The sequence below is a fragment of the Chelonoidis abingdonii genome, chromosome 1 (assembly GCF_003597395.2).
Source record: "Chelonoidis abingdonii isolate Lonesome George chromosome 1, CheloAbing_2.0, whole genome shotgun sequence".
Classification (NCBI taxonomy): Eukaryota; Metazoa; Chordata; order Testudines; family Testudinidae; genus Chelonoidis; species Chelonoidis abingdonii.
This window is the reverse complement of record NC_133769.1, coordinates 32,083,549-32,110,924: the sequence shown is the minus strand read 5'-3', so window position 1 is coordinate 32,110,924 and position 27,376 is coordinate 32,083,549. Positions and strand designations below refer to the sequence as shown.

At 42.9% G+C, this 27,376-nt stretch overlaps 1 protein-coding gene and 1 long non-coding RNA gene across 2 annotated transcripts in view; one reads left to right on the top strand and one right to left on the bottom strand.

Annotated features, from left to right (window-relative positions):
* The window catches only part of CPNE8 (copine 8), a 246,775-nt gene that overhangs the window by 158,429 nt on the left and 60,970 nt on the right, over window positions 1-27,376 (bottom strand). The window contains 2 exon segments of the mRNA XM_075064967.1: window positions 7,096-7,159; window positions 25,923-25,999. Of these exon segments, the coding sequence (XP_074921068.1) occupies window positions 7,096-7,159; window positions 25,923-25,999 (141 nt within the window).
* LOC142046736 (uncharacterized) overlaps window positions 1-27,376 on the top strand; it is a 471,037-nt gene that overhangs the window by 417,406 nt on the left and 26,255 nt on the right. The gene's annotated exons all lie outside the window — the stretch shown is intronic.

Below are 27,376 nucleotides of genomic sequence, written 5' to 3'. Positions count from 1 at the left end.
ACGGTCAGAGAAAAGAATATCACAGGTACTGAGGCATGTATATTTACAAATAATACATAACGCCTTCATTCTGCACAACTGCCTTTTAGCTCTTTGGGCAGGAGTCACCACTACCAATGAATTTGTAGGAGGAAGGATCATCAAGAAAAAAGATGGACATCAGAAGGCAGCTCCATATAGTTTGCTTTTTTAGAAACTGCCAGTCCTGATGCTCAGTTTAATCAGGTATTTTTTGCTAGCTGTAATAAACTTCCTAGAATTCACTAGGTAATATTACTCCTAGAGGATGAACTCAGAATACTGAAAACTAAGTGTAGTTTCCTCTTGTTACCAAAGGGACGTTTAAGGTAGTAGCCATTCCTTCTGCAACCTGGAACATATATTCTACAAGGAGAGGAAGAAGATGATGCACCCACGTTCTTGTGTGGAAAAGTCTGAACATCTGGATCTGGATCTATAGTCAAAGGTTCAATAAGCTCTTCTATAGCTCTACTTCAGACAATGTGCTTGAGACAAATCTCTTGGTCCCTAGCAGGTGTAACAGTTCTAGTGCAAGACATTTCCCTTGAACCCTTTTGGGAGAAAGTTTCCTTTGTGGCTGCCTTTCTTCAGCCCTTTTACATGCAGGATAATATCCACAGGGAAGGCCAATATGGCCACATTGCCCATGGTGGTACCTTCCAGTTCTGCCAGTATCCAGTAGGGAATTTTCTATGATAACCTGTAGTGAGGGAAGGTAATCTCATGGTCTGAAAGGCTGGGACCAAGAGTCTACGTAATACTCTCCAGGAGGGATAGGGCAAGGAAAGGTATTAGTTCAGGATGAAGATGATCTATATAGAGCAATAAGAGGGCTAAAGACCTTCCACCAAGCTTCCATACACATATATGCCTGAGGAAGGAAAAGTGGCAGGGTAAGAAGCATGCCTCTTGAACCATGGCTTATCTTTAATTTTCATATATCGGAACCAAGGATCTGTGCAGGGTAATAAAATCCTTAATCAAAAAAGAACTCAAAACTTACTAAACTAAAGAAGGTGATGGCACAGGGAACGATCTATTCCAATGAATCTGGACTGAAGAACCTAAAAGGGGGTTCCTAGTTCACTTGCTATCACAGTTGGAAGGAACTGAGGCAGTTGGCATGCCTCACCTTCTTCTGTAGCTCCCACCTTCCAAATGCCCAGAGTCATGAGAAGAGAGGCAGAGTGCCCAGCAGCATTCCAGCAGACACTGCTACTAGAAGGTTCCCTCAGTCCAAGCCACAGTGTTGGCACATCTCAAGAGTATGAATGTGCAGAGGCCACTTGAAAAAGAAAAAAACAAACAGTTACTCACCTTCTCGTAATTGTTGTTCTTCAAGATGTGTTGTTCATGTCCATTCCAATCAGGTGTGTGCGTGCATACGTGCATGGTGGCCAGAAGATTTGTTGCATAGCATCATCCATCGGGTTGGTCTGGGCGCCTCCTGGAGTCGCACCTTCATGGCACTCAATATAGAGCCCTCCTGACCCGCCACTCCTTCAGTTCCCTCTTGCTGGCTACTCCGACAGAGGGGAAGGAGGGTGGGTATTGGAATGGACATGAACACCACATCTCAAAGAACAGTTACGAGAAAATAGTAACCATTTTTTTTTTCTTTGAATGCTTGTGCATGTCCATTCCAAATCAGGTAACTCCCAAGTCCAAGTTCAGGAGGCAGGGTCAGAGTTGTCCACTGATTGGATTACTGCTTGTCCGAAGGCCGAATCATCTCTGGCTTGGCTGGGTAATCGCATAGTGTGTGGTGAAAGTGAGTATGGATGACCACGTCACCACTCTGCAGATTTCCTGGGTGGGAACCTGAGCCAGGAACGCTGTAGATGAAGCCTGCGCTCTGGTGGAGTGTGCAGTGATCACAGGTGCAGAAACACATGCCAGGCTGTAGCACTTACAAAACAGGATGCTATTCATGATGAGATGCATTGGTATGACACAGGTTGACCTTTCATCCTGTCCGCCACTGCCACAAATAACTGGACCGATTTTCTGAACCATTTTGTTCTCTCAGTGTAAAAGGCCAGTGCCATATGTACATCCAGAGAGTGGAGTCTCTGCTCTCTGCCGCTGGAATGTGGCTTAGGGTACAATACTGGGAGAAAGATGTCCTGGTTGATGTGACTCTTTGACACAACCTTCTGGAGGAAAGCAGAATGAGGCCTGATCTGAACCTTGTCCTTATAAGACACGATGTAGGAAGGGTCTGATGTTAGGGCTCTGAATTCAGACACTCTCCTGGCTGAGGTTATTGCTACCATGACCATCATCTTGTAAGAGAGGTACAGCAGGGAGCATGTTGCTAACAGTTCAAAGGGGGCCCCCCCATAAGCCTAGAAAGGACCAAGTTGAGGTCCCAGGCAAGGATAGGCTGACGGACATTAGGTATAGCCTGTCAAGCCCTTTTAGGAATCAGCTGACCACGGTGCTAGCAAAACACAGAGCGGCCCTGCGCGCCTAGGTAGCCAGGATGGCAGCTAATTGCACCCTTATCAAAGACAATGTAAAGGGTTTCTTACTGTTAAGGAGGACCTGTCTAACCTGGTCTGAACAGGAAAGCTCCAACAGATTTAACAATGTAGCTTCCACGCCTTGAGATGAAGGAATTGGCGGTTTAGGTGTTGGAGATGTCCATGATCTTGTGTGAGAAGCTCCGGGAAGATCGGCAAGGTAATTGGGGCTCTCACAGAACATCTAGGAGAGATGTGTACCAGTGCTAGCAGGGCCAGGGCAGTGCTTTCAGTATGACCTGAGCTCGATCTCTGTGGATCTTGAGAAGCAGCTTGTGAATGAGTGGTCTGGGTGGAAAGACATGTAAGAGAGAACCTCCACAATGGAGGAGGAACAAATCTGCGCTGGAGCCGGGCTGTGATTCTGGAAGGAGCAAAAAAAGCTGGCAAAAAGCCCTACCTGCAGAAAACCCCACCCCTGGAAGATTGAAACTGTGACGTCCGGGTAAAGGGACCACTCGTGGCTGTGAAACGACCTGCTGAGGTGATCCGCCAGCGTATTCTGTATCTCGGCGAGGTATTATGCCTGCAGGAGTATTGAACGTTCTACACAGAAGGACCAAAGCATGAGGGATTCCTGGCACAGGGGAGAGGAGTGTGCAGTCCCAAGGCGCACCGTTCTCAGCTCTCTGACATTGATGTGGAGACCCAGATCTGCTTGAGACCAGAGGCCTGGAGTCTTGTGGTCTCCCAGATGAGCTCCCCAGCCCAAGTCTGATGCATCGGTCACCAGTGACAGAGATGGCTGTGGAGTGATAAACGGAATCCTTGAACACACCTCCTGAGCATTGATCCACCATAGGAGGGAGTCGAGGACCGGGCGAGGCAGGGTCACGATCCTCTCCAAGTTGTTCTGGGCTGGGCGATACACTGATGAAAGCCACAACTGAAGCGGTCAAAGCCTGAGTCTGGCATGCTGCACCACATAGGTACAGCCAGCCATGTCTCTGAATAGTTTCGGGCAGTTCCTTGCTGTAGTGGTGGGGAACTATCTGAGGCCTTGAATTATATCGTTCAGGGCCTGAAACCTTGCCTCCAGCAGGAATGCCTTGGCTTGAGTCGAGTTCCGTACTGCCCCTACGAACTCTATCCTCTGGACAGAGTTAATTTTGCTTTGTTTAGAAGTAGATCCAGGCTGTTGAAGGTGGCTCTGATCAATCTGACCTGACCTTTCAGTTGGGTCCTGAAGTGGCCTTTGATCAGCCAGTCGTTGAATTACGGAAATATCTGTACCTGATGCCTTCGCAATAACACGACAACGACTACCATGCACTTGATGAAGACTTGAGGTGCTGCTGACAGGCTGAACAGGACGACGGTAAATTGGTAGTGAGTACTGTTGACCACAAATCTGAGGTATTTCCTGTGGGGCTGAGAGATTGCGATATGAAAATGTGTGTCCTTGAAGTCGAGGGCAGCATACCAGTCTGCTGGATCTAGCGAGGGGATGATAGAGGCTCACAAGACCATGCAGAACCAGAGTTTCTCGTGAACTTGTTGAGTTCTCACAGGTCCAGGAGAGGCCTGAGGCCGCCTTTGGCTTTAGGTATTAGGAATACTAGGAATAAAAGCCCTCGCTCCTGTGTCCTTGAGCAACCGTCTCCACTGACCCTAGCGATAGGAGCAACTGAACCTCCTGGAGCGGCTTGTGAGAAGGGTCCCTGAAGAGGGACGGGAAAGGAGGGTGGAAAGGTGGGAGGGAACAGAATTGGATGGAGTATCCCTTCTCTATTGTGCAGAGTGCCCAGCAATCCGAAGTGAGACGGGACCATGCATGGTAGAAAGGGGACAGTCGGGAAGAAAAGGTAAGGTGGGGTAGATCCAGTCCCTGATCTGGTGAGCCATCCTCAACCGCACCTTCAAAAGGCCACTTTAGGGCCAGAAGGCGGTTTGGGTTGGCCAGAGCCCTAGCCTGAAGCTGGATGTTGTTTCCTCCTGCCACTCCTGTTTCTCCTCTGAGAACCATCCTAGCGCTTGGAGTCTTGGAGGAGGTTGTGGTCTGAAGTGTCTCCGCTGTGTGGCGGGAGCGTGCAGGCCCAAAGACTTGAGGGTGGCCCATGAGTCTTTCAGACTGTGTAGCCTCTTGTCTGTCGTCTCAGAAAAAAGCATCAGACCCTCAAATGTTTGGGGCTCTCTCCTGTCTCTCCCTGACCTCAATCTTTGCCTCCTATTCCTCCTAGATTGGTAGGAGTCAGACTCTGACTCCAAGATCTCTGAGACTGAAGACCATGGAGGAGCCGAGTCTCGGTGCCTCGAGTGTCGAGAGCTCAGGGAGTGAGTAGGTTCTCTGTCTCAGTGCCGAAGGATATTGAGAGGGGGAGTGCCTGAACATCATTGCTGCCGTCCCTCTTGACTGCACTTGAGGGCAGGGTGGGAACACCAATGAAGTTCCTCCCTCCTCGAGGGTGAGAACAGTGCCGTAAGGTGCAGCAGCTTCGAAAGCTTCTGGCATTGAAGGGAGCTACAGCTGCTGGTCCATAGCGAACGGTGACCATGGGCAGGAGTCGACGCGGCCCCAGTAGGGGATCCGGAGCTGTGGCCCGCCAGGGGTCTAACTTCTCTGGATTTAGCCAAGCGTCCTGGGATGAGTCTTTTCTCAGCGCCAAGCTTGAGGACGGTGCTGGGGTGCTCCCCATCGAGGAGGAAGTGTTAGGAGCCGGGTCCCCTGAGCCCAGGTCCAAATAGGGGCATAGAGTTTCCTTCACGAGGATCACTTTAAGCTACTGTTCCCTTTCTTTAAGAGTTCTAGGGTGGAACTCGTGGCAGATCTTACGGCGATCCTTTTGGTGAGCCTCTTCTAGACAACATAAGCACTAGGAGTGTGGATTGCACTTCGTGCAGGCCACACAGTTTTTAAACCCCAGGAACTGCAGCATACCACAGCTCCGGGGAGTCGAAATGGGGGGGAACCTCCAACAACTCTAATTATTAATAACTAAAGGTAAACTATATACAAAGAACTGTACAACATGCTTGCTAAGCAAGGACTACCGCAAGTTCCAGCCAACCGTCACTGGTGGTAAGAAGGAACTGAAGGGGTGGTGGGTCAGCAGGGTTCTATATTGAGCGCCATGAAGGTGTGACTCCAGGGGGCGTCCAGACCGATCAAACAGATTCTGCTATGGGAAGAATCTTCTGGCCACCGTGCACATGCGTGCACACACACACACACACACCCCTGCTTGGAATGGACATGAAGAAGCACTCAAAGAAGAATTAGGCATTACATTGTACCCTGAAGGTCACTATACTTGGAATCCGTTGGGCTGCCAAAGGCAATGGATAGTATGTATAATTATTTACATTTTAGGGCAATATGCAATTTAAAACAATTTCTGCTCTGCAACTGGACATACAAGCCTTAGCAAACTAGAAATAAGGCACAGGATTTAGAGTTCCTAATAAAGTATTTTAAATATACAAACAGAAAATAGAACATAAAAAAGCATTATTTTAAGTTCTATGGGTAGTATGTTGGATACATCAGTAAAGATACAAACAAGTTACTACTGCAAAAACTGAGGAAAAAATGAGAAAACTGTTATCCAGTAAAAAAAAAAATAAAAAAAGTCAAACAGTTAAATAAAACATTCAGCATGAAACTAGCAATTACTAAAAATTAAAGCCTTTAACAAATCCCTTCAAGCCTCTACATACTCCATGCTGTTTATGTCTTTGATTTAATTTTCATTCTACTTCCTTATTTGATCTTTATGCTTTTTACCAAATACCTTGCTTTATTGATCCCTACACTTAGTTTTTGCTTTCTTGACTTTGTACCTTCTCTTATGTTAACATTTACACTTGGAAAAATTTTTCGCTTTCCAATAAACACCATCCTTCTACTTAGTAATCTCCTCAAAACTCCCTTCAGGACTTAATCATTCTTTGTTATCCATAACAATCTCTCCTCACTCTCTCCTTCCTTCCCTGATCCGTACAGCTTTTCCACATTTATACACTCATGAGTATCACTTGGCTGTGACAATCTTCTAAAACATTTTTAAATTTAAATTTAGCCTCTCTTCTGGGGCTATTCCTTTTCTTACCAGATATTATTTATTCCAATCAACTCTTTTTTTTTAAATTGTTTTAGCCACACATTAAGTACAAAATAGACAAACTTTGAATTAAAAAGCTAAAACTACAACAGCTTGCTGCTGTTCTTGCTACTCACTTCTCCCTCTCAAAAATCTCATAAGGGACATATAACCCCGTAACTCACATAGTTAAACAATTTACTAGTATTTGGGGATTAAGAAACTCAGAAGAGATTCACATTGATTAATTTGGGGAACAATAAGAGTAGGTTTAATATGAACTTCTCTGTGCTCCACATTGTTTTTCACTTCTCTATTATTCAGTTTAATAGTAACTGAAAAGAACAATTAAGTGAAGCAATAAATAAAGAATTTCATACAAAGGTAATTGTGTTCCTATTTCTTTTACCCCATTTGTAAACTGTATCTTTAAAAAACTGGTCCAATATCAAATTACATTAGTACCATAAAAACAAATTTTTTAAGCAGCAATGCAAACATTCACTTACCCTGCAACAGTTCAGCTCCTCTGCTGTCAATATGATTGTTCCACAATTCTTCCCTGGAATTCCTCTGAAAACAAACAGCAAATATATACCTCAGAATGATTTAATACCATTTAGCGAAAACTTCCCATGCCAGCAGTCAAAATTCCACAGACATGATTTTAAGTGTCTTATCATAAAGGAAGCCCTAAATAGTTTGTATTACATGGCTAGATGATATAAAGCCATAAATTAATATCCTCCATGAGACAGGCTACAGCTAACTCAAGCTGAACATTAGAATATGCCATTGCTGGTCAGACTGCTGAAAGAGGACTCGGTCTTCTTGTATTTTAAACAGTATAACTGGTACCTTGAAACACAAGTGTTTGTCTCCAACTATGATGTGCAAGGATTGGGATTAAAGACAATAAACAGGGCTCAAAGAAAGAGAGAGTATTTTAGGAATGTGGTAAATGGACTGTTATTTATTTGATAAAATAATTAGTATAGAGCTTCATATTAGAGAAGAGATAGCAAAAATCTTCATATGGGATAGGATGGTCATTTCAATTCTTCCACCAGTTGTGCTAAAAAAAAGCTGCTGAGAAGTTGGGAAAAAAAATGTAATTTAACAGTTCTTAAAAAGGTATCCTGTTTCTTGAGGAATTTGTTCGAACAAAACTCCAAAAACAATTTGGAAGATAATGAAATGCCTTTATTTTGTGATGTCTTACTACAAAGTGTTTAGTTATGTATAATTGCTACCATTATGTTAGCAGCAGTAGCTATAAAATAACTTTTAATGCAACAAACTAAAAAAATAGCAAGAGAGGAAATAATTAGGGCTGTCAAGTGATTAATCATGCTGCTAAACAATAACAGAATACCATTTATTTAAATATTTTTGGATGTTTTCTACAATCAAATATATTGATTTTAATTGCAACAAGAATACAAAATGTACAGTGCTCACTTGTTATATTTTCACTGTAAAAAAACAATAGTATATTTCAATTAACCTAATACAAGTACTGTAGTGCAATCTCTTTACCATGAAAGTTGAACTTACAAATATATAATTATGAACAAAAAACAAATTGCATTCAAAAATAAAACAATGTAAAAAACTTTAGAGCCTGCAAGTCCACTCAGTCCTACTTCTTTGTTCAGCCAATCACTCAGACAAACAAGTTTGTTTACATTTGCATGCAACTGAGATAATGCTGCCCACTTCTAGTTTACAATGTTACCTGAAAGTGAGAACAGCTGTTTGCATGGCACTGTTGTAGCCGGCGTCACAAGATATTTACATGCCAGATGCACTAAAGATTCCTATGTCCCTTCACGCTTCAACCACCATTCTAGAGGACATGCATCCATGCAGATGAAGAGTTCTGTTCGATAATGATCCAAAGCAGTGCAGACCAACGTATGTTCTTTTTCATAATCAGAGTCAGATGCCACCGGCAGACGATTGATTCTCTTTTTTTGGTGGTTCAGGTTCTATATAGTTTCCACAATGGAGTGTTGCTCTTTTAAAACTTATGAAATCATGCTTGACATCTCATCCCTCTCAGATTTTGGAAGGCACTACAGCTTTTTAAACCTACAGTCGAGTGCAATAGCTATCTTTAGAAATCTCACATTGGTACTCTCTTTGCATTTTCTCAAATTTGCAGTGAAAATTTTCTTAAAACGAATATGTTCTAGGTCATCATCCAAGACTGTTAAAACATGAAATATACGGCAGAATGTGGGTAAAACAGAACAGGAGACATATAATTCTCCCCCACAGAGTTGAGTCACAAATTTAATTAAATGCATTAATATTTTTCATGAGCATCGTCAGCATGGAAGCAAGTCCTCTGGAATGATGGCTGAAGCATGAAGGGGCATACGAATGTTAGCATATCTGGCAGATAAACACCTTGCAATGCCAACTACAAAACTTGTTTCTCTGAGTGACTGGCTGAACAAGAAGTAAGACTGAGTGGACTTGTAGGTTCTAAAGTTTTACATGATTTTGTTTTTGAGTGCAGTTATGTAACAAAAAAAATCTACATTTGTAAGTTGCACTTTCACAATAAAGAGATTGAACTAGAGTACTTGTATGAGTTGAACTGAAAAATACTATTTCGTTTACCATTTTTACAGTGCAAATATTTGTAATAAAAAATATAAAGTAAGCATTGTACACTTTGTATTCTGTGTTGTAACTGAAATCAATATATTTGAAAATGTAGAAAAACATCCACAAATATTAATAATTTTCAATTGGTATTCTATTATTTAACAGTATGATTAAAACTGCAATTAATCGGGATTAATTTTTTGAGTTAATCGTGTGAGTTAACTGCGATTAAATCGACAGCCCTAGAAATAATATACTGTTTTTATGTGGGAAAGGTACAGTATAGATTCTTATACCAGAGACCTATATTAAATAAGAATATAAAGGACAGACATCTTGTTGGACAATAGCCAGTGCCAGATGGTTCAGAGGTAGGTGTAAATACTCAGCATTCACTTATTTGCACAATATTATCCCATACATGGGTAATTTCTTTCCGACTCCTGCCTGTGATCAGTTTATACCATAAAACATGAGCCTTAATAGTCACTATTGTAATGTTATCCAAGCCAATAAATCTCAAGTGTCTCCTCCTTGTGGTGCAGAGAGTGAAGATGTGTCAAAAAGTGCATTGAGTTACTAAGTCTCACCCAGACACAGAACGCAATGGATGCGGGTATTAATCTCTGGTATGATCGCCACACCTCTTGACGCCCTTATGGTGTCAAAGGGACAAGTAAACTATCGTACACTACTCTATGCAAACCACTTGCAATAAAATCATAAGATAGACTTAAGGAAAAACCTAGTCTTGAAGACACAAATAAAAGTCTCATTTGGTCTTTGCAGTGGTGGCAGAGGAAATGAAGCAGCTGGAAGGCAAATTCTCTTCCTAGAGCACAGCAATGACATCACCTTTGCATGGGAACTGTCACGCATTTCCAGTTGATACAAAGCTTTTCAAGGTGGTTCTGTAGATTGAATATAGTGCTTGTGATGTCAATTAATTGGAATACTCCTATAATTCGCCATTTTATGGAAAAGGTAATTTAGAAATGTCTTACAATGTTAAATTTTGACTGGAAACAGTTTTCATAACCCTCTCCTGTAAAACCAAGCTCTCCAGGCAGTCTGAGTCTAACTAAACAGGTTTTGAAGGAAAGGAAATTTTTAAAAAGTAATCCTTGAAATACACACAGACCTTAAAATGTCTTTTCATACCATGACACAATATTTTAGGCTTGATACTTTAATAGTTTTTATAGGACAAGAAGTTCTTATTCTAATGAAAAATTGGAAATCTGCCCTTTCTGGTGCATCACACAGTAACCAATTCTAGCCGTATTGGCTCAAGGATGCATCTGATCTTAAATTTGTCATCAACCTGAGGCTGAAAATTGCCCATCCTGGGCTGTTTATCACTATACTTTGGAGTGTGGATTCCATATTTGAAGGAAAAGGAAAAATTCTCTCTGGCACAGGAAAAACACACACATACACACACTTTTAGTTATATAATTGTACCAGTTTATAAAACATTAATATAAAAATGTTTTAGTCAAAATTAATTAGCTCTTTGTAAAGTTAAATTATTTCCTGCCTCAGAATTTTCATTAATCAAATTAATGCTCTCTAAAATGATTATTTTTTTTACTTTTTGTTAATAAATTTGTCACATCATAAACAAAGTCTGAATTAAAATTAAGGATTTGTTCATAGATTTAACTCTAATTATCAAGAAATCAAATTCCTTTTTAAAAAAGTCATCGTAATGAAATCAGATTTTTTTAAACTACCAAAAGTAGAACAAAAATGACATGTTTATCTAAATTAATTCAGGGAAGCTAAAACAAGATGCTGATTGTAATGCTATGGAATAATAATCTGATATATTGATTTTTACACTAGAGCAGCAATTTCATACAACAATCTCTTACTGTATATATTTACTATCATATCTAATAAGTAGTGAAGGGCTCTGATTCTTGGAATATATCTTGCAGGATTCTCACTTCTGGGTTTCAGCATCTAAGTCTGATATAGGTGAAACTGCCTGAAAAGTACTATTGTCTCTTAAAGGTGTGAGCCAACCTCTCCTCCACACACTTCTTACCTGCACCTACAGATACTGGCTTAAACGTTACAATTAGTTTGTGACTGACCTCCCTCAAATTAAGCCAGTCATCATCTATTTGGAAAATCAGGCCTCAAAAGCAAAAATAATCAACTCAGTACATGCACATACATAACCTAATCAGTAACACACACACCTCACACTCCAAACTTTGAGGGGTGATGGGAGAGTGAGAATCTTGCAAGAGGATGAGATCTCTAATGAAACAGAACGGAATCTAAGTAGTTTTCTGTTCTCTGAAGATATCATCTGTGCAGAATTCTTACTCCTGGAAAGCAATGAGCTCAAAGATGTGCAAAGGAAAACATTATATAGTAACTATTAAAACGGTTGAAAGAACAAAGACAAATACCATCAAGGAACAAGGTTTATGTTCTTTTTCTTTATTTATTAAATAAAAGAGGTAAAAATTACCTCCCAAACACATCAGTCTTCACCAACAAAAAGCTGAGAAGATGCAGAACATGACCCAAGAACAAGAAAAACCATTCTAAAAATCTTATCAACCCAATGGATGGACATGCCGAAGAAACAAAAAATTCCAAAAATGGGAGTGACTAGACTGTCATGCCTTGGAAACAGAACTACAGAACTGCAATATCAAAGCAGAAATACTCTGCATGGTATTCAAACATGGTTAGAGAACTGGTGCACTCTCCCTTTAACACAGGCATGGGGAATGACTCTCTTGTACTGACCACCTCTGAGATAGAAAGCAAGAGCAAGACAGCAGGTATGCCAACGCAATGAGCTAGGCTGCTAAGGCCATAATATGAATTTATATATAAATGCTCTTGTAAACAAACCCTATTTAGTCTACCCTATCCTGTGTGGACCTCCATTCCGGTGAGCAGTCTGAGTGAAGACAGTACAGAGTCTTTAGAGATGGAGTACAAGCAGTATTGTCTAGTAGAGCGGGACAGATAACTGATTTTTCAGATTTGCCCACAAACTTAAAAAAAAACAGCCATAAAAAATATTTTCTGTTCTGAAAATGTTCGGAATCTGTCAGCAAATTGCAAGTCTGTTTCAGGCCAACAAATGTGTGTGTGTAGCCCAGTGGTTAGGACACTTCCTGGGATGTGGGAGACCCAGGTTTGAATCCCCTCTTTAACAGGGACTTGAAACTCAGGTCCATCAGATCTTCCCCCTGCCAGGTGGACATCTTAATCATCAGACTACAGGCTATTTTGCTCAGTCTCTCCTGGTGAAACTGTTCACTGGACCAGAGAGAAATAGTAGTTAATCACCTTGTGCAGTCATGATGGTCTGACATCAAACATGTGCAACATTGCTTCTCGAGAGTCATTACGTAGCATGGGATAGAAGGCAGGTAAATGTATGGTTTGGTTAATATGAAAATTGGTAGCCACTTTAGGCAAGAATTTTGGGTGAGGATGCAACATGATTGTGTCTTTGGGTAAACACAGTGTACAGTGGTTCAGCCATCAATGCTCCTATTTCGCTGACACATCTTGCAGACGTGATTGCCACTAGCAATATGACTTTCATTGACATATGTAGGAGCGAGCAGTTTGCTTAGAGGTTGGCGTACTTCTGGGTACATGTTCTATATACCTGCTAGAAAGCTCCGTGTAATCAGGTGAGCGAATATTGAAGCCCCTTCTATCTGTTCGTGGAGGGCCGTGATGGTAGCCAGATGTACTTTAATAGAATTTATGGCTGACCCCGTTCCTTCAATTCTAGTAGGTAGTCTAGGATCATAGATAGAGGCACCACTGTCGTGTCCCGCTGTTTTTGCTGACACCAAAGGGAGAATCTTCTCCACTTGTGGCATTAAGTATTTCTAGTGGTGAGATGACGGCTATTTAGTAAGACCTGTTTTACTTTTTCCAAACAGTTCAGTTCCCATGCTGGAACCAGAGAGGAGCCACGCTTTGAGATGGAATTTCACTGGGTCTTGATGGAGCGTCAGGCCCTTGTTCTAGAACAGGAGATCTGTCTGGAAAGGCAGCAGTTGTGGGGCACAGATTGCTAGACATCGAGGTAGGGAAATCAAGTCTGTCTGGGCCACGTGGGGAACAATGAGAATGCTGTATGCTCTGTCAAGTCGTATCTCACGGATGACACTTGGGATCAGTGGTATCAGCGGAAAGGCATACATGAGTGACACATTCTACAGGATGAGGAAGGCATCTCCTAATGATCTTGGTGCCAGGCCTGTCCTGGAGCAAAATAATGGACATTTGTGATTTGTCGCTGAGGTGAAAAGGTCAATTACTGGGTGACCCCATTTTTGGAATATCGTGCTGAGAACACTGTTGTGGATTTCCCACTCATCTTCCTATGGAAAGTGCCTGCTGAGATTGTCGGCGGCAGTGTTTTGGCATCCTGGTAGGTATGATGCTGTGATGTTTATATTGTTGCGGATGCAGAAGTTCCATAAATTCATGGCTTCTACGCATAGCTACTGAGACCTAGCTCCTCCTTGGCGAATGATGTAAAACATGCATGCCACATTGTCGGTGAGAATAGAGACTGAGGTTTCTCGTATGAGCAGGAGGAAGTCCTGGCATGCACTGCGTACCAAGCGGAGTTCCAGGAGATTGATATGTAATCAGATTTCCATCACGACCACTTGCCTTGTACATTGTTGTGACCCAAGTGGGTGTCCCAACAGGCATCTGTTGTAACAGTCACCGATGGCGGGGGGGGTCTTGCTGAAAGGGAATCCCGAAGCATACATTCCTTGGCTGGGTCCACCACTGTAGGGAGAGGATAACTCTTGGTGGCAGTATCACACATCTGTTGAGAGAGAGTCTTTGCTGGGTCCATAGACCATGCTCAACCAGTGCTGCAGACAGTGCATATGGAGTCTAGAATACTTTACTACAAAAGTCGTGCTGTCATATGTCCCAGAATCCGAAGGCATGTCCTCACTGAAGTTTGCAGGCTGATGGTCATTGTGGAAATAAGACTGGTCAATGTAGTGAATCCGTGGTTTGGAAATACTGCCTTGGCTTGTATGGAGTCTAGGTCGGCTCCGATAAACTCCAGTGGCTGGGTTGGTTCCAGGGTGGATTTATTTTCATTTGTTTATCTGTAGACCTAGCTGGTGAAACAGGTGTACTGTGGTCTTCAGCATGCCTGCTGTTTCTTATCAGTTGGCACCCCTGAGAAGGAAATCATCCAAATAGAGAAGATTGAGACTCCTTTGTGTCATAAATGTGCTGCTACTACTGCGAGCGTTTTGAGAACACACGGGGAGCAGTGGACAGTCCAAAGGGAAGGACCCTGTATTGGTAGTGGTTGGGTCCTACTGTGAACCGCAGGAACCGTCTGTGGGCAGGATGTATTGTAAATGGAAGTATGCATCTTGGAGGTTGAGGGCTGCAAACCAATCCCCCTCCGTCCCCCGTCTAGCGCTGGGATTATTGTGGCCAGCATGACCATTTTGAACCTGTGGTTGCATATGAACCTGTTGAGTTTTCGGAGATCTAAGATTGGTCTCCATCCCCCTCTTTTCTTCTCTGTCAGGAAATATCTGGAATAAAAACCCCTCCCTCAGTATTGATGTGGTACTAACTCTACAGCACCCAGCAGTAGGTGGTGGTCTACTTCCTGTTGCAGATGGTGCTCATGAGAGCGGTCCCTGAAGACAAATGAGGAAGGGATGAGGGAAGGGGGTGATGCCTGTGAAAGGAATGGTGTAGCCGGATTGTGTGATCTCCAAAACTCATTGATCTGTGGTTATCACAGCCCAGCATGGTAAAATGGGTGTAGAACATAAGAATGGCCATACTAGGTCAGACCAAAGGTTCATCCAGCCAAGTATCCTGTCCACAGACAGTGGCCAATGCCAGGTGCCCCAGAGGGAGTGAACCTAACAGGTAATGATCAAGTCATCTCTCTCCTGCCAGCCATCTCCACCCTCTGACAAACAGAGGCTAGGGACACCATTCCTTACCCATCTTGGCTAATAGCCATTAATGGACTTAACCTTCATGAATTTGTCTAGTTCTCTTTTAAACCCTGTTATAGTCCTAGCCTTCACAACCTCCTCAGGCAAGGAGTTCCACAAGTTGACTGTGTGCAGTGTGAAGAACCACCAAAAGTGTGGAATGAGGTATCTGTTGGTGTTAGACGTGTGGGGAGGTCATGCATACCCTCGACCAAGACTTCAAAATTGTGGCTTAGATGCAGATGGATGCGTGGATGAGGCCTAGTTCTGTGGAGCTTGTCACCTCTGAGCCCGTTGTTTGGGTCTGTTCTGAGTGAAGTACTGTGGTTGTTGATGGTTAAACGAGGTGTGTTGTGACCTCTGGTATGGTGTAAAGCGAGGGCATTTGTCAGGCGGTGGGTGTATGCCTAGTGTACACAGCATCGCTCAGGAGGCCTTCATGGTATAGAGGAAGTTGTTTGTTTGAGACTAGAATAGTTTATCTCTGTCGAAGGAGAGGTCCTCCACTATTACTTGTAGTTCTTTTGGAATTCCTGAAGCCTGCAACCATGATGTTCTTCTCATAACCACAGCTGTTGTGGTAGTTCAGGCAGCTGCGTCCACTACATTCGTTGAGGCTTGCAGTGCTGTGCGGGCTATTAACTGGGTAAGGTTCTGTGGCCTGCTTTGTGCAGGAGGTCAGACTAGATGATCATGTTGGTCCCTTCTGACCTATGAGTCTATGAGTCTATAACTGACCCTCGTTGATAATGGCATAGAGTTGAGGACGTTTATGCTTGGGAAGGTCCTCCATGAGCTCTTATATTTTACTATAGTTAGAGTAGTCATAATATGCTAGTTGAGCAGAATAGTTGGTAACTCTAAGCAGAAAAGTGGCTGACGAGCAAACTTTCCGTCCAAAGAGGTTCAGTTTCTTGTGTTCTTTACCTGGCAGTGAGGAGCAGAAATGAGGATATTTACTGTACTGATTAGCAGCCTCTACTATCAGAGACCAGGCTTGAGGGTGTGAAAACAAAAATTCCATGCTTTTGGCTGGAACAAAGTATTTTCTGTCAGCCCTTGTTGGTGGGTGGTGTTGATGCTGGTGTTTGCCATATTACCTCCACAGGCTCCATTATAGCCTCATGCACAAGGAGGGCAATCTTGGTCGATGATGCCGGTTGTAAGATTTTTAACAACCTATGGTGTTTCTTCTGCACCTTATGTAAGGCAATTTCTTGGCTGTTTGCTACTCTTCTGAAGAGTTCTTGGAACTGTTTCAAGTCATCTGGTGCTGTAGGGGCAGACAGTGTCACTGCTTCATCTGGCGCAGAAGATGAGTGTGGGGCAGGTGGTGAATCATCTAGATCTGCCTGTAATACTAACTTTTCCTCTTCTCTCTCTGTCTTGGGGCGGGGGAGGAGGGCGGAGGGTCAGAGGTTTCTCTGTGTGGTAATGATGGGTGTACTCTGAAACTTCTTGTTGCTGGGGAAGGGGGACCAGAATAGGGGTTCTGATATGTGGGCCAAAGACCCCATTGTGGCCACTGCATGGGGTAAGGTGGCAATGGGTAAGGTCAGTGCTGTGCATACTAGGGCTGTGATTGCTCAGAGGGATGAGGCTTAGGCTTCACAGCATTCCATGTAGGTCTCATCTGTGATGGGATGAGTGTTGAGAGGCGAAGGAGTTGTCCTGCACGTCTCCTTCATGCATAGTGGAGAGGGAGAGTGGTGCAGGCGATGAAGGATGATACTGAGATATGTAGTTCAGGGAGTGCTTGGTGCCAAGCAGTAGAGACTGCGGTGCTGAAGAAAAACTGCTATGTCCTCAGTATGCAGGAGTTGTGCTGGTCCTGCCTTGGGGTTGCGGTCAACTGTTGGAGTGCTGACAAGTGCCAGGTTTGGTTTGTTAGTCAGAATCAAGTCTTGGGCTGGTGCCGGTAGTGGTAGCATTGATCACGGTGCCACTGCCTGTGCTGCGCTCGCAGTGGGGTAGTTGGTGCCATGGAGGACACTTGACGTCTCAACTCTGGTGCCTCGCGTTGGGGCTCGGCAGGGGTCCGCTAAGGGATGGTGCTGGAGGAGCCCGGTGCCTCATAAGTGCTCACTCTGGAAGAGTGGAGCAGTGAGGGTAAAGACCTCACTGTGAAGCTCTCTTTTTCTGAGACACGCTTGTTGGAGAGGTCAAGGCTCACTTCTTGAGAGTTTTGGAAGTCAGAGCCTTATCAAAGCTCAGGAATCTCAGTTTATGAGACTCCCCTGAGGACGTCTCTTGTGGAGGTTGGAGGGATTTCTCCAGTAGATACATTTTCAAGTGGAGATTCCTGTCACATCTTGCCCTTGTTGTTAATTGGTGCAATGTAAGCATTTCTGGGATATGAGTTTCTCCCAGACAGCGAATGCAGGATGTGTGGCTGTCAGAGACTGGCATCGGTCAGGAGTCACACTTTCTAAATCCTGTTGAGCCCACCATGACTGCAGTTAAGCCTCTCCCACCTCTAGAGATAAGGGTGGGAGTTAATTGTAATGGTAAACTGTAGAAACTATTCCCAAACGGGGAGTTAAGCAGAGAAAAAGTTGTCTTTTTTTAAAGAAAAACCCTCTAAGAGGAACTAACAAAACTATGTATAGACTAAGACTAACTAAACAATGTAACTAAGTATAGACTAATAAGAAGTTCTATGTAACTTGTAATTTTTTTTCTTTTAGAAAGTATTAGAGAGAGCACTGCCATGGAGATCTGTCTGCAGCCGAGGATGGTTGAGAAGGAACTGAGGGGACAGTCGGGGGTGCATGCGCTACAGGAGATGCCAATGGCTGCAAGAGACAACTCCTGTGTACACTCTTCCCTGACCAAGTACTGCTGCGAGAAATCTCCGATCACCAGCACAAGGATGCACCAACACCAGCACCCACAGGGACACCACTCAAAAGAAGAACGATGCTATAACAAGGGACATTGTCATTAAGAGAGGGGGCACCTGACACCTCCACCCCCCAGTTTCATACCAGAGGTCTGCTCATGTGCACACTGCAGTGCCATGCAGTCAGGTTCCTTTATCCAGGAGCCGAAGTTCTCCGGTCAGTTTCCTCTGCCACATTAGTTCACCTACCCTGCCCCATTGTCTGCCTTTACCAATCAGTAGCTGAGCCTATAACAAGTAACAATCCTCCTAACCAAATAGTTGTGAGGCAGTGAGCAGGGTATCTGGGAGTGGGCCACACAAAGAGGTGGTCAGTCAGAGTGGGAGGAGGAGTATAGGGTACCCAGTGGTGGTGGTGAGTGCAAAAGGTACCCTGTGATGGGGGTGAGTAGGCAGGGAGGAGCACAGGGCCCCACTGTTGGTGGTGGGAGCACAGGATACCCCATCGGGGGGAGAAGCAGAGGACCCCCAGTGCTGGGGGGAGCAGAGAGAGCACAGGGTCCCCCTTGGTAGCAGTGGGAAGGAGAGGGAAAACACAGGGCAGGAGAAGGGAGTGTTTGAACCTGGGGGGTCAGAGGGGTGGAGGGCTAGGAGCAGCTAGGTGGGTCTTGAGGTCTGTTTGCCCTCAACGAAGCAAGAGGCACCCTCACCTATCCCTGGTCCAGAAAAAATGGTTACCTACCTCTTGTAACTGTTGTTCTTCAAGATGTGTGTTACTCATGTCCATTCCAAGTAGGTGCACAATCAACGGAAGGTTTTTCCTCTAGCAGTACCTGTAGGGTTGGCTTAGGAGCCCCCTGGAGTCACGCCTTCATGACGCCATGTATACGGCCCTGCCCTGATGACCTGCCGCCTCTCCAGTTCCTTCTTGATGGATTACTCTGATGAAGATGAAGGCAGGTGGGTCTTGGAATGAACATGAGCAACACATCTCGAAGAATAACGATTATGAGAGGTAAGTAACTTTTTTCTTCTTCAAGTGCTTGCTCATGTCTATTCCAAGTAGGTGACTCACACGCCTTACCTAGGAGGCGGGGTTGGAGTTTATGGAATTGCTGACTGAAGCACCGCTTTGCCAAATGCTGTATCGCTCCTGGCATGCTAGGTAATGGCATAACGAGAGGTAAAAATGTGGACCGAGGACCACATTGCCATTGTACATTGCCATCCTATAATCGGGATCTGGGCCAGGAAAGTCGCCAAGGAAACCTGAGCCCCAGTGGAATGAGCCTTCAGCATGGGGGCAGGTATGTTTGCCAGATCGCAGCATGCTTGGATGATCTATGATGATATCCTTTGGGAGGACACTGGAAGGCCCTTCATCCTGTCCACCACAACAAACAGCTGGTTCAAGTTATGAAACAGCTTTGTTTGCTCAATATAAAAAGCCAATGCATGCCAAATGTCCAGGAAGTGGAGCCTCTGCTCCTGGCTGTTAGGTGAGGCTTTGAGGGAAAAAAAAACTGGGAGAAAGGTGTCTTGGTTCGCTTGAAAATGCAAGACGACCTTACGGAGAAAGATCAGATGCAGCCAAAGTTGCATCTTATCCTTGTAAAAGATGACATACAGAGGGTCAGATGTGAGGCCACTGAGCTTGGTCACCCTTCTAGCTGAAGTTATTGTGACCAGGAAAGCTACCTTCCATGATCGACAGAGCAGTGAACATGTCGCTAATGCCTCGAATGGGGGCCCCATCTGCCTTGAAAACACCAGATTAAGGTCCCAAGCCGGGTCGGTTGCCTATCCTGTGGGTACAGCCTATCCAGCCCTTTAAGAAAATGCCGAACCATCAGGTTAGCAAAGACCGAGTGGCCTGCCTCTCCTGGACGGAATGCTGAAATGGCAGCCAGGTGAACCTTTACTGATGAGAGTGACAAACCTGCTGCTTCAGATTTAGCAGGTGGTCCGAGATAAAGGGTATTGAAGACTGCGTTGGAGAGGTAGGGCTCTGCAAAACACCAAACTGAGAATCTCTTCCACTTGGCTACGTAGGTAGCCCTGGTGGATGATTTCTTACTGCCAAGGAGTACCTCCCTAACATGATCTGAGCATGTGAGCTCTATCTGGTTTAACCATGCAGCTTCTAAACCATGAGGTAGAAAGATGTGAGATTTGGGATGCTGGAGCTGGCCACAAAGCTGGGTGATCAGATCTGGAACTAAAGTCGGGTGATCAGGGCGTGCACTAATCACTCCAGCAGCATGGTGTACCAATGCTGGCAGGGCCAGGCTGGCACCACCAGTATCACTGATTCTGTGGATCTTGAGGAGGACCTTGTGAACGCGTGGGATAGGTGGGAATGTGTAGAACAGGCTGGCCTTCCATGGAAGGAGAAACATGTGTGCCAGTGAGCCCAGACTGTGATTCAGGAAGGAGCACAACTTTAGGCACTTCCTGTTGCTCTTTGTGGCAAAAAAGTTGATTTGGGGAACTCCCCACCATTGGAAAATGTTCCTTACCACATCCGGGTGAATGGACCACTTGTGATTGTGAGAAGATCTGCTGAGATGATCCGCTAGCTCATTCTGTGATCCGGGGAGGTAGGAATCCTCCAGGAGTATTGAGTGGGCTATGCAGATGTCCCAGAGCTTGAGAGCTTCCTGACATAGGGGAGAGGAGTGTGCTCCACCCTGTCTGTTTAAATAAAACATTGTATTGTCTGTCAGCACTGATATGCATCTGCCTTCCAAATGAGCCTACAAGGTTTGACATACCAGACGAACTGCACATCAGTATCAGGGAGCTGAGAGTAGAAACAGCTTCGCTGGAGACCAGAGGCCCTGAGTTCTGTGCTCTGACGTGTGCTCTCCACCTTACTGCTGATGAGTCGGTAACCAGACACAGCAAGGGGTGCTATTTGAAGAAAGGGACCCCTGTGCACACCATTCGCAGATCGAGTCACCACTGAAGAGTCTCAAGAACCCACAGTGAGAATGTGACCACTTTGTCCAGTCAATACACTGATGCTAGCCAGGCCTGGAGAGGTCCGAGCCTTGCGCGTTGCGCTATGTACGGGCAAGATGCCATGTGTCAAACGAGTTTTAAGCAATTCCTTGGAGTCGTCACAGGATACTGCCTGAGGTCTTGTATAATGTTGTGCATAGCTTGAAAATGGGACTGTGGTTGGAAAGCCCTGGCTTGCCTTGAGTCTAACACCGCCCCTATGAACTCTATTCTCTGAGAGGGGGTTAGAGTCAACTTTTGCACATTCAGCAAGAGACCCAATCTGTCGAATGTGGACCTTATCAAACTGACCTGTTGTTCCACTCGCATCCTGGAACAGACCTTGACCAATCAATCATCCAGGTATGGGAGAAAACCGGAACCTGCCTTTTCCTCAGGAAGGCAGCTACGACTGACATGCATTTGGTGACTACCCCAGGACTGCAAATTGGTAGTGAATGTGTCCCATTAAGAATCTGAGGAACCTCCTGTTGGGCAGGATTATGGAAATGTGGAAGTATGCATTCTTCAGGTTGAGGGTGGCATACCAATCCCCTGGATCCAGGAACGGAATGACGGTGCCCAAGGAGACCATACAAAACTTTAGTTTCTTCATGAGCCTGTTAAGGTTGCGCAGGTCTAGGATGGGTCTGAGACCTTCTTTGGCTTTCAGTCTGAGGAAGTATCGGCAGTAAAACCCCCTTCCCCTTAGTTCCTACAGAACTTCCTCCACTGCTCCTCCCAATAGGAGGGTTTGTACCTCCTGTATTAGGAGTTGCTCCTGAGAGGGGTCCCTAAAGAAGGATAGGGAAGGGGGGTGGGAGGGAGGAAGTTGAACTGAATTAAAGGGAATATCGCAGTTCTACCATGCGATATAATTTGGGACCACACATGGTAGGAATGAGATAGACGGGCCAAAAAGGGTAGTAATGGATACAGAATTTAGATGTGTCATCCCTGGGTGCATCTTCAAAAAGCCTGCCTAGGTCCTGGGGGTTGTATTGACAATCCCAACCGCTGGCTGTTAGGGGGCGGACCCCATACGGCTTAAACCTCTGGGACGAGGAAAGCCCTGGCCCCGAGAGTAAGATGGGAACGGGGAGGAGAACCCTGCTAACAAGGGGGTTCAAAAAACTACCGTATGGGTACTAAGAACTATTAACTATTTAAACTATTTACAGGTAGGAACTAAGAGTCCACTAGGGGATCACTTAAAAATGAAAGAGAACGCTCCAATGACCATTACTGACAGTAAGAAGAAACTGGAAGAAGGTGGGTTGGAAGGGTCCTATATGCGGCACCATGAAGGCATGACTGCAGGGGGCACCTGAGCCAACCCGACAGGTTCTGCTAGGGGGAAAACCTTTCAGCAACTGTGCACATGGCATGCACATACTTACTTGGAATCGACATGAGCAAGCACTTGAAGAAGAACCACCATGTTTATTAGCAGTTGCAATTTCAAGGACAGGTGTGTGTCCATGCTGTGCTTCAAATTCTGCCCACAGATGCTGAGCTCGTGGGGAATGAAGGCTGTGCTGCTGGCCAACACAGAGATCAATCTGTACTCCAACAACGTCCCATTCACCAGTTAAGCCCCCTTCAGCTACCACCAGCGGGCATCTCAGCAGCTGACTTATGCTATAGCAGTGCCCAAAGACCTTAATCAGTACGAGTCCCCCATTGTGCTAGGCATCCTACAAACCATTAAGGCAGCCCAGTTCCTGCCCCACAGATCTCAATCTATCATTTTAGATGCAGCTGTGATAAAAAAATAAATAAATAGTTGAAACAGGCAAATCTTCCTTTTAAAATTTCACCTTTAAAATAGTACTGTGTCACTGAATGCAATGAGTAATATTAAATGAGCACTATGGTAATAATAATTAAATAACTGCATTGACTTATTTTGTTTAGGAGAATCCATCCTCAACATACAGGATTCTGAAGACTATCCACCTTCAAGATCACCATCATTTTCTATAGTTTCAGAGTTATCTACCAATGACAGTGTTTCAGTCACATCATGTATGTCACAGTATATCACCTGTAGCAAAAAGGAAAAAAAAAAAAATCTCCATCGTCCAAAAATAACCATAGATAGGTTTGTGATAAGAATCAGCAGATTACAAAAAGGTAATTGATGAAAAAACTGCCCGGCTTGTCCATGCAATAAACTCGCCTTTCCTTAGGATTGAGTACCCACATTACATTAACATGGTTCAGTCATTAAGACCAGGATACAGTCCACTCAACAGAGCAGAAGTCACAGGGAAATTGCTGGATAGAGTGTATGAAAGAGAAATTGAGCAGTGTGCAAAAGGTTTAGAGGGTAAAATTGTTAATCTGAGTCTTGATGGGTGGAGCAATGTCCACAATGATCCTGTTGTATGTGTGACAACAGAAGAAGGGAGTATCTTCCTTACAGAAACAATTGATACATTAGGAAATGCACACACAGCAAAATACTTACAAGAAGTAGCAGTAAAAGCTATAACAAACTCTGCAAAAAATTAAAATGTCTAGTACACAGCTTGGTCACAGACAATGCTGCAAATGTATCCAAGATTAGAAGACATTATTTAGAGAGTAAAAAGAGTCCCAAGCTAACAAGATACAGTTGCAGTGCTCATTTGATGCACCTCCTAGTCAAAGACTTCAGTGTTCCAGAAATAAAGACTAATGTTGAAATTGCAAAACACTCCCGTAACAACCACTTTGCAGCAGCTGCTCTGAAAAAAGTGGGAGGAACCAAGCTGACTCTCTCATAAGACGTGCGATGGAACTCAGTAGTGAACTGTTTTGAGTACTATGTCAAGATTGGCCTAATCTGATGACAATTTGTGAACAAAAACGTGAAAAAAACAGATGGCATGATCACAGCCAAAGTTCTCAACATTGGGCTTCAGAGAAATGTTGAACACATGCTGAGTACGCTGAAGCCTATTTCTGTAGCCTTGAACAAAACACAGGAAAAAAGCTGTTTTATTGCTGATGCTGTTGAAATTTGGAAGGAACTGAGTGAAATCTTAAAAAGAGAACTATGCAATGACAGAGTTAAATTACAAGTATTAAAAAAACAAATAGGACAAGCATCATCTACAGCTCATTTTCTTGCAAATATTCTCAATCGGTACCAGGGTCAAACCTTAACTGCTGAAGAAGAGGAGTTGGCTATGACATGGACATCCAGCAATCATCCCTCCATAATGCCAACTATAATAAACTTCAGAGCTAAGGGTGAACCATTCAAGAAATATATGTTTGCTGATGATGTTGTAAAGAAAGTCGCACCGGCCTGGTGGAAGTCACTTAAGCACTTGGATTCAGAGACTTTTAACAGCAGTAGCTTCTTCTGCCAATGTAGAAAGAATATTTTCTTTCTATGGACTAATTCATTCCAAATTAAGAATTTTTTTGAAAAAGCAGGAAAGCTTGTTTTTCTTTTCCAGATTATGAACGAACAGGAAAGGTGAAAGTGAAGACGACTGAGTTAGCTGCAGAAGCCAATATTTTAAGTTTCTCATGTTGACCTGGCAGACATAGTGGATTAATTATTATTTTTTAAATATTTCATTTAGATATTTTAGTTAAAAACAATTTTAACAAAAACAAACCTGATTTTAAAACACTTGAATGATTAACTAAATTCAAATGCTTGTTTTGTTAAAAGATATGTTTGCTGTCAAAGAAAAACATTCAGAATACAACATTGTTCTTTTAGTTTAAGAAAACAATTTAAATGTCTGTCTGGTGATGTTCTCCTCCTAATACAGCGTGGCAAGAAAATCCTCCAAATATTAACGATTAACCTGTTGAATTGGAGATAATTATGAAGTCATTGGGAGGTGAACTATCTGCTTCAATTACCCCTTTGCTAAATGAAATAACCAAACAATCATTCATTTTCTGATACAGCTGTAAAACTAATCTGAAAAGTTTTCAAAATAAATCACTTTAAAAATGTATAGCATGTACCTTCTAAAAATGAAACTTACATCTCTTAGTTGTGAAGAATATGTATTAAGGTTATAACAACCAGCAAGAATGCACTTTTATGTAGAAATCCATGATTAAATAGAGTCTTCCTGACTAGTGATTTAAATCATATTTAAATCAAATCCACTCTGAGAGTCCCTCAATGGGTTTTTTCCAGGATCAGGGGGCGGCATTAGGGATTTCTCCATAAGAATCATATTGAGTTGGAGATCTCTATCCTTCCTCACTCTGGCTTTGAGGTTGCTGCAGTGGGCACATTTTTGAGGAAAGGACACCTTGTGAGCGCACATTGGAGACAGTCATAGCATCGTTGCACAAAGTGCATCTTAAAAGCTGGAGAGCCCGGCATTTTCATTTTCTCTCTTTCTTTTTTATTTCAATGAAAGAGAAAGACAGGCTTCTCCCCGTGTTTGTTTAGAGAAAAGTCTAATTAATTAAAAATGGAAAAGTAAGCCTAATGATGAACTAAGTACTAAGAATTAAAAGTTAAACAACTATTTTTAACTTTTTTCTAGGTTTTTTTTTTTCAATACCTAAGACAATTAAGACCATAATCAAAGCTGTTTCTATAGTGAACCATTTCTAAACCTAAATTTGCTAAGGGGAATAAACTGAATGTAGTTAAAAGAGTTGAGAACAAAGAAAGGAGACAAGATATTTAAATACATCATCAGTTCATTTGATAATTACCTGAAACAGAAAAGAAATAAAATAAAAATCTATAATGGAAAATTATTTGCGTTACCTATCAATTTATTTTCTCCAAGACACTGTCTTCCACAATGCATATGGTAAAGTACCTCTATAAATTAATAGAAATGACCACACCTTATGAGGCAATGCTTATTTATCCAAGAATCAAGAATGATGCACTTACACAATTGCCTTTTCCAGTCTGCTTCCCTGTGATCCAACTATCTCACCTAGTGTACAAAACACTTGTCCCAAAAAATCCTGAAAAGCAAGAAAAAAAGTCTTAAGACACATACATCCTGTTTTTTCATTGATCCAGTCTTTGAACTTTCCTAAAACACATTTATCCTGTTTTACATTATTGAGCTTTATCTGTATATGCATTTATATTCTGACAAATATTGCTGTGGCATTACACAATGATTCATAAGTCAGACTTTACTTATATTTGATATAAAATTAGGTACACTAAAAACCTGGGACGTGTTGCATTATATACTGTACATACTACTGTATTTCTAATTTTAAAGTAAAAGAGTAACTGAAAACTCTTTTTACATTAAAAATTAAACTTTTAATTCTTGTAATACTTTCTTAGAAACTTAAATCGTATTTTCTAGCAACAATTCTCCCTTGCCTGATTTTTTGTCCTTTATTTTCAAATAAACCTGAAATATAACTTTGCTTTCTGATGACTATTTTGTGCACCAGTAACATCAGTGATTTCTGGGTACCCTGAGAGTAAAGATTAGGTTTAATTTACAAAAGCAGAGCACAAAATGTTGCATCTACTGCTTTGTAAATTATTAATCTCATCAATAAATGTAATTTAAATAAAAATAAAGTATAAATGAGCATATCTATAAGACTCCCCCCCCCAACCAAACTATAACACAGTAGACTGAATTCTACAGTGATTTGTACCTTATGCAACCTCAGAGATGTCACTGTGACTTCAACTAGAGGAAAGTGTCCCTTTAACGATGAATACTTCATTTTTTATTCTGGTAAGGCTACTATGCATACTGGAAACCAAATCACATTTCAAAACTCATCTCACTTCAAGACAAGAGGTTACCATTCCATGGCATCTATTCCCCTAAATTCTATACCACAGGTTATGAGAAAGACCTAACTCAGTTTTACAAATTGACAAGTGAAGACATATAGTGGTTTAATTCCTTTAATAAGTAAGTAATTTAGATAGAAAACAATATTCATATTAAATAGAGTGATTGCAGTTCTCCTCAATATAACTATTGGCACAAGAATCATTCATTAAGACACGCTGCACAAATAAATATAACAATCACAAATAAATATAGTCATTAGATGCAAAGTTTCAAAAATGTCATTGTACCCTAAAACACTGTTATATAGGTTCAACAATATTTTTATACATGTTTAAATAAGGTATAACATACGGAAGGACCTGTTGTCTCAAAACATCCATGTGTGATACGAATAACTAAATAGGAAAAAGAGCCTGAAACAACCACCCACAATTCCCTTTTAAAAAGTTTCAGTTGACTTCAGTAGAAACTATAGATGCTTGACACCACTCAGGAATCACTCCATAAATACAAGGTTACAGTCCTATGAAACACCTGAAATTCACATGGAAGTAGTGACAATATA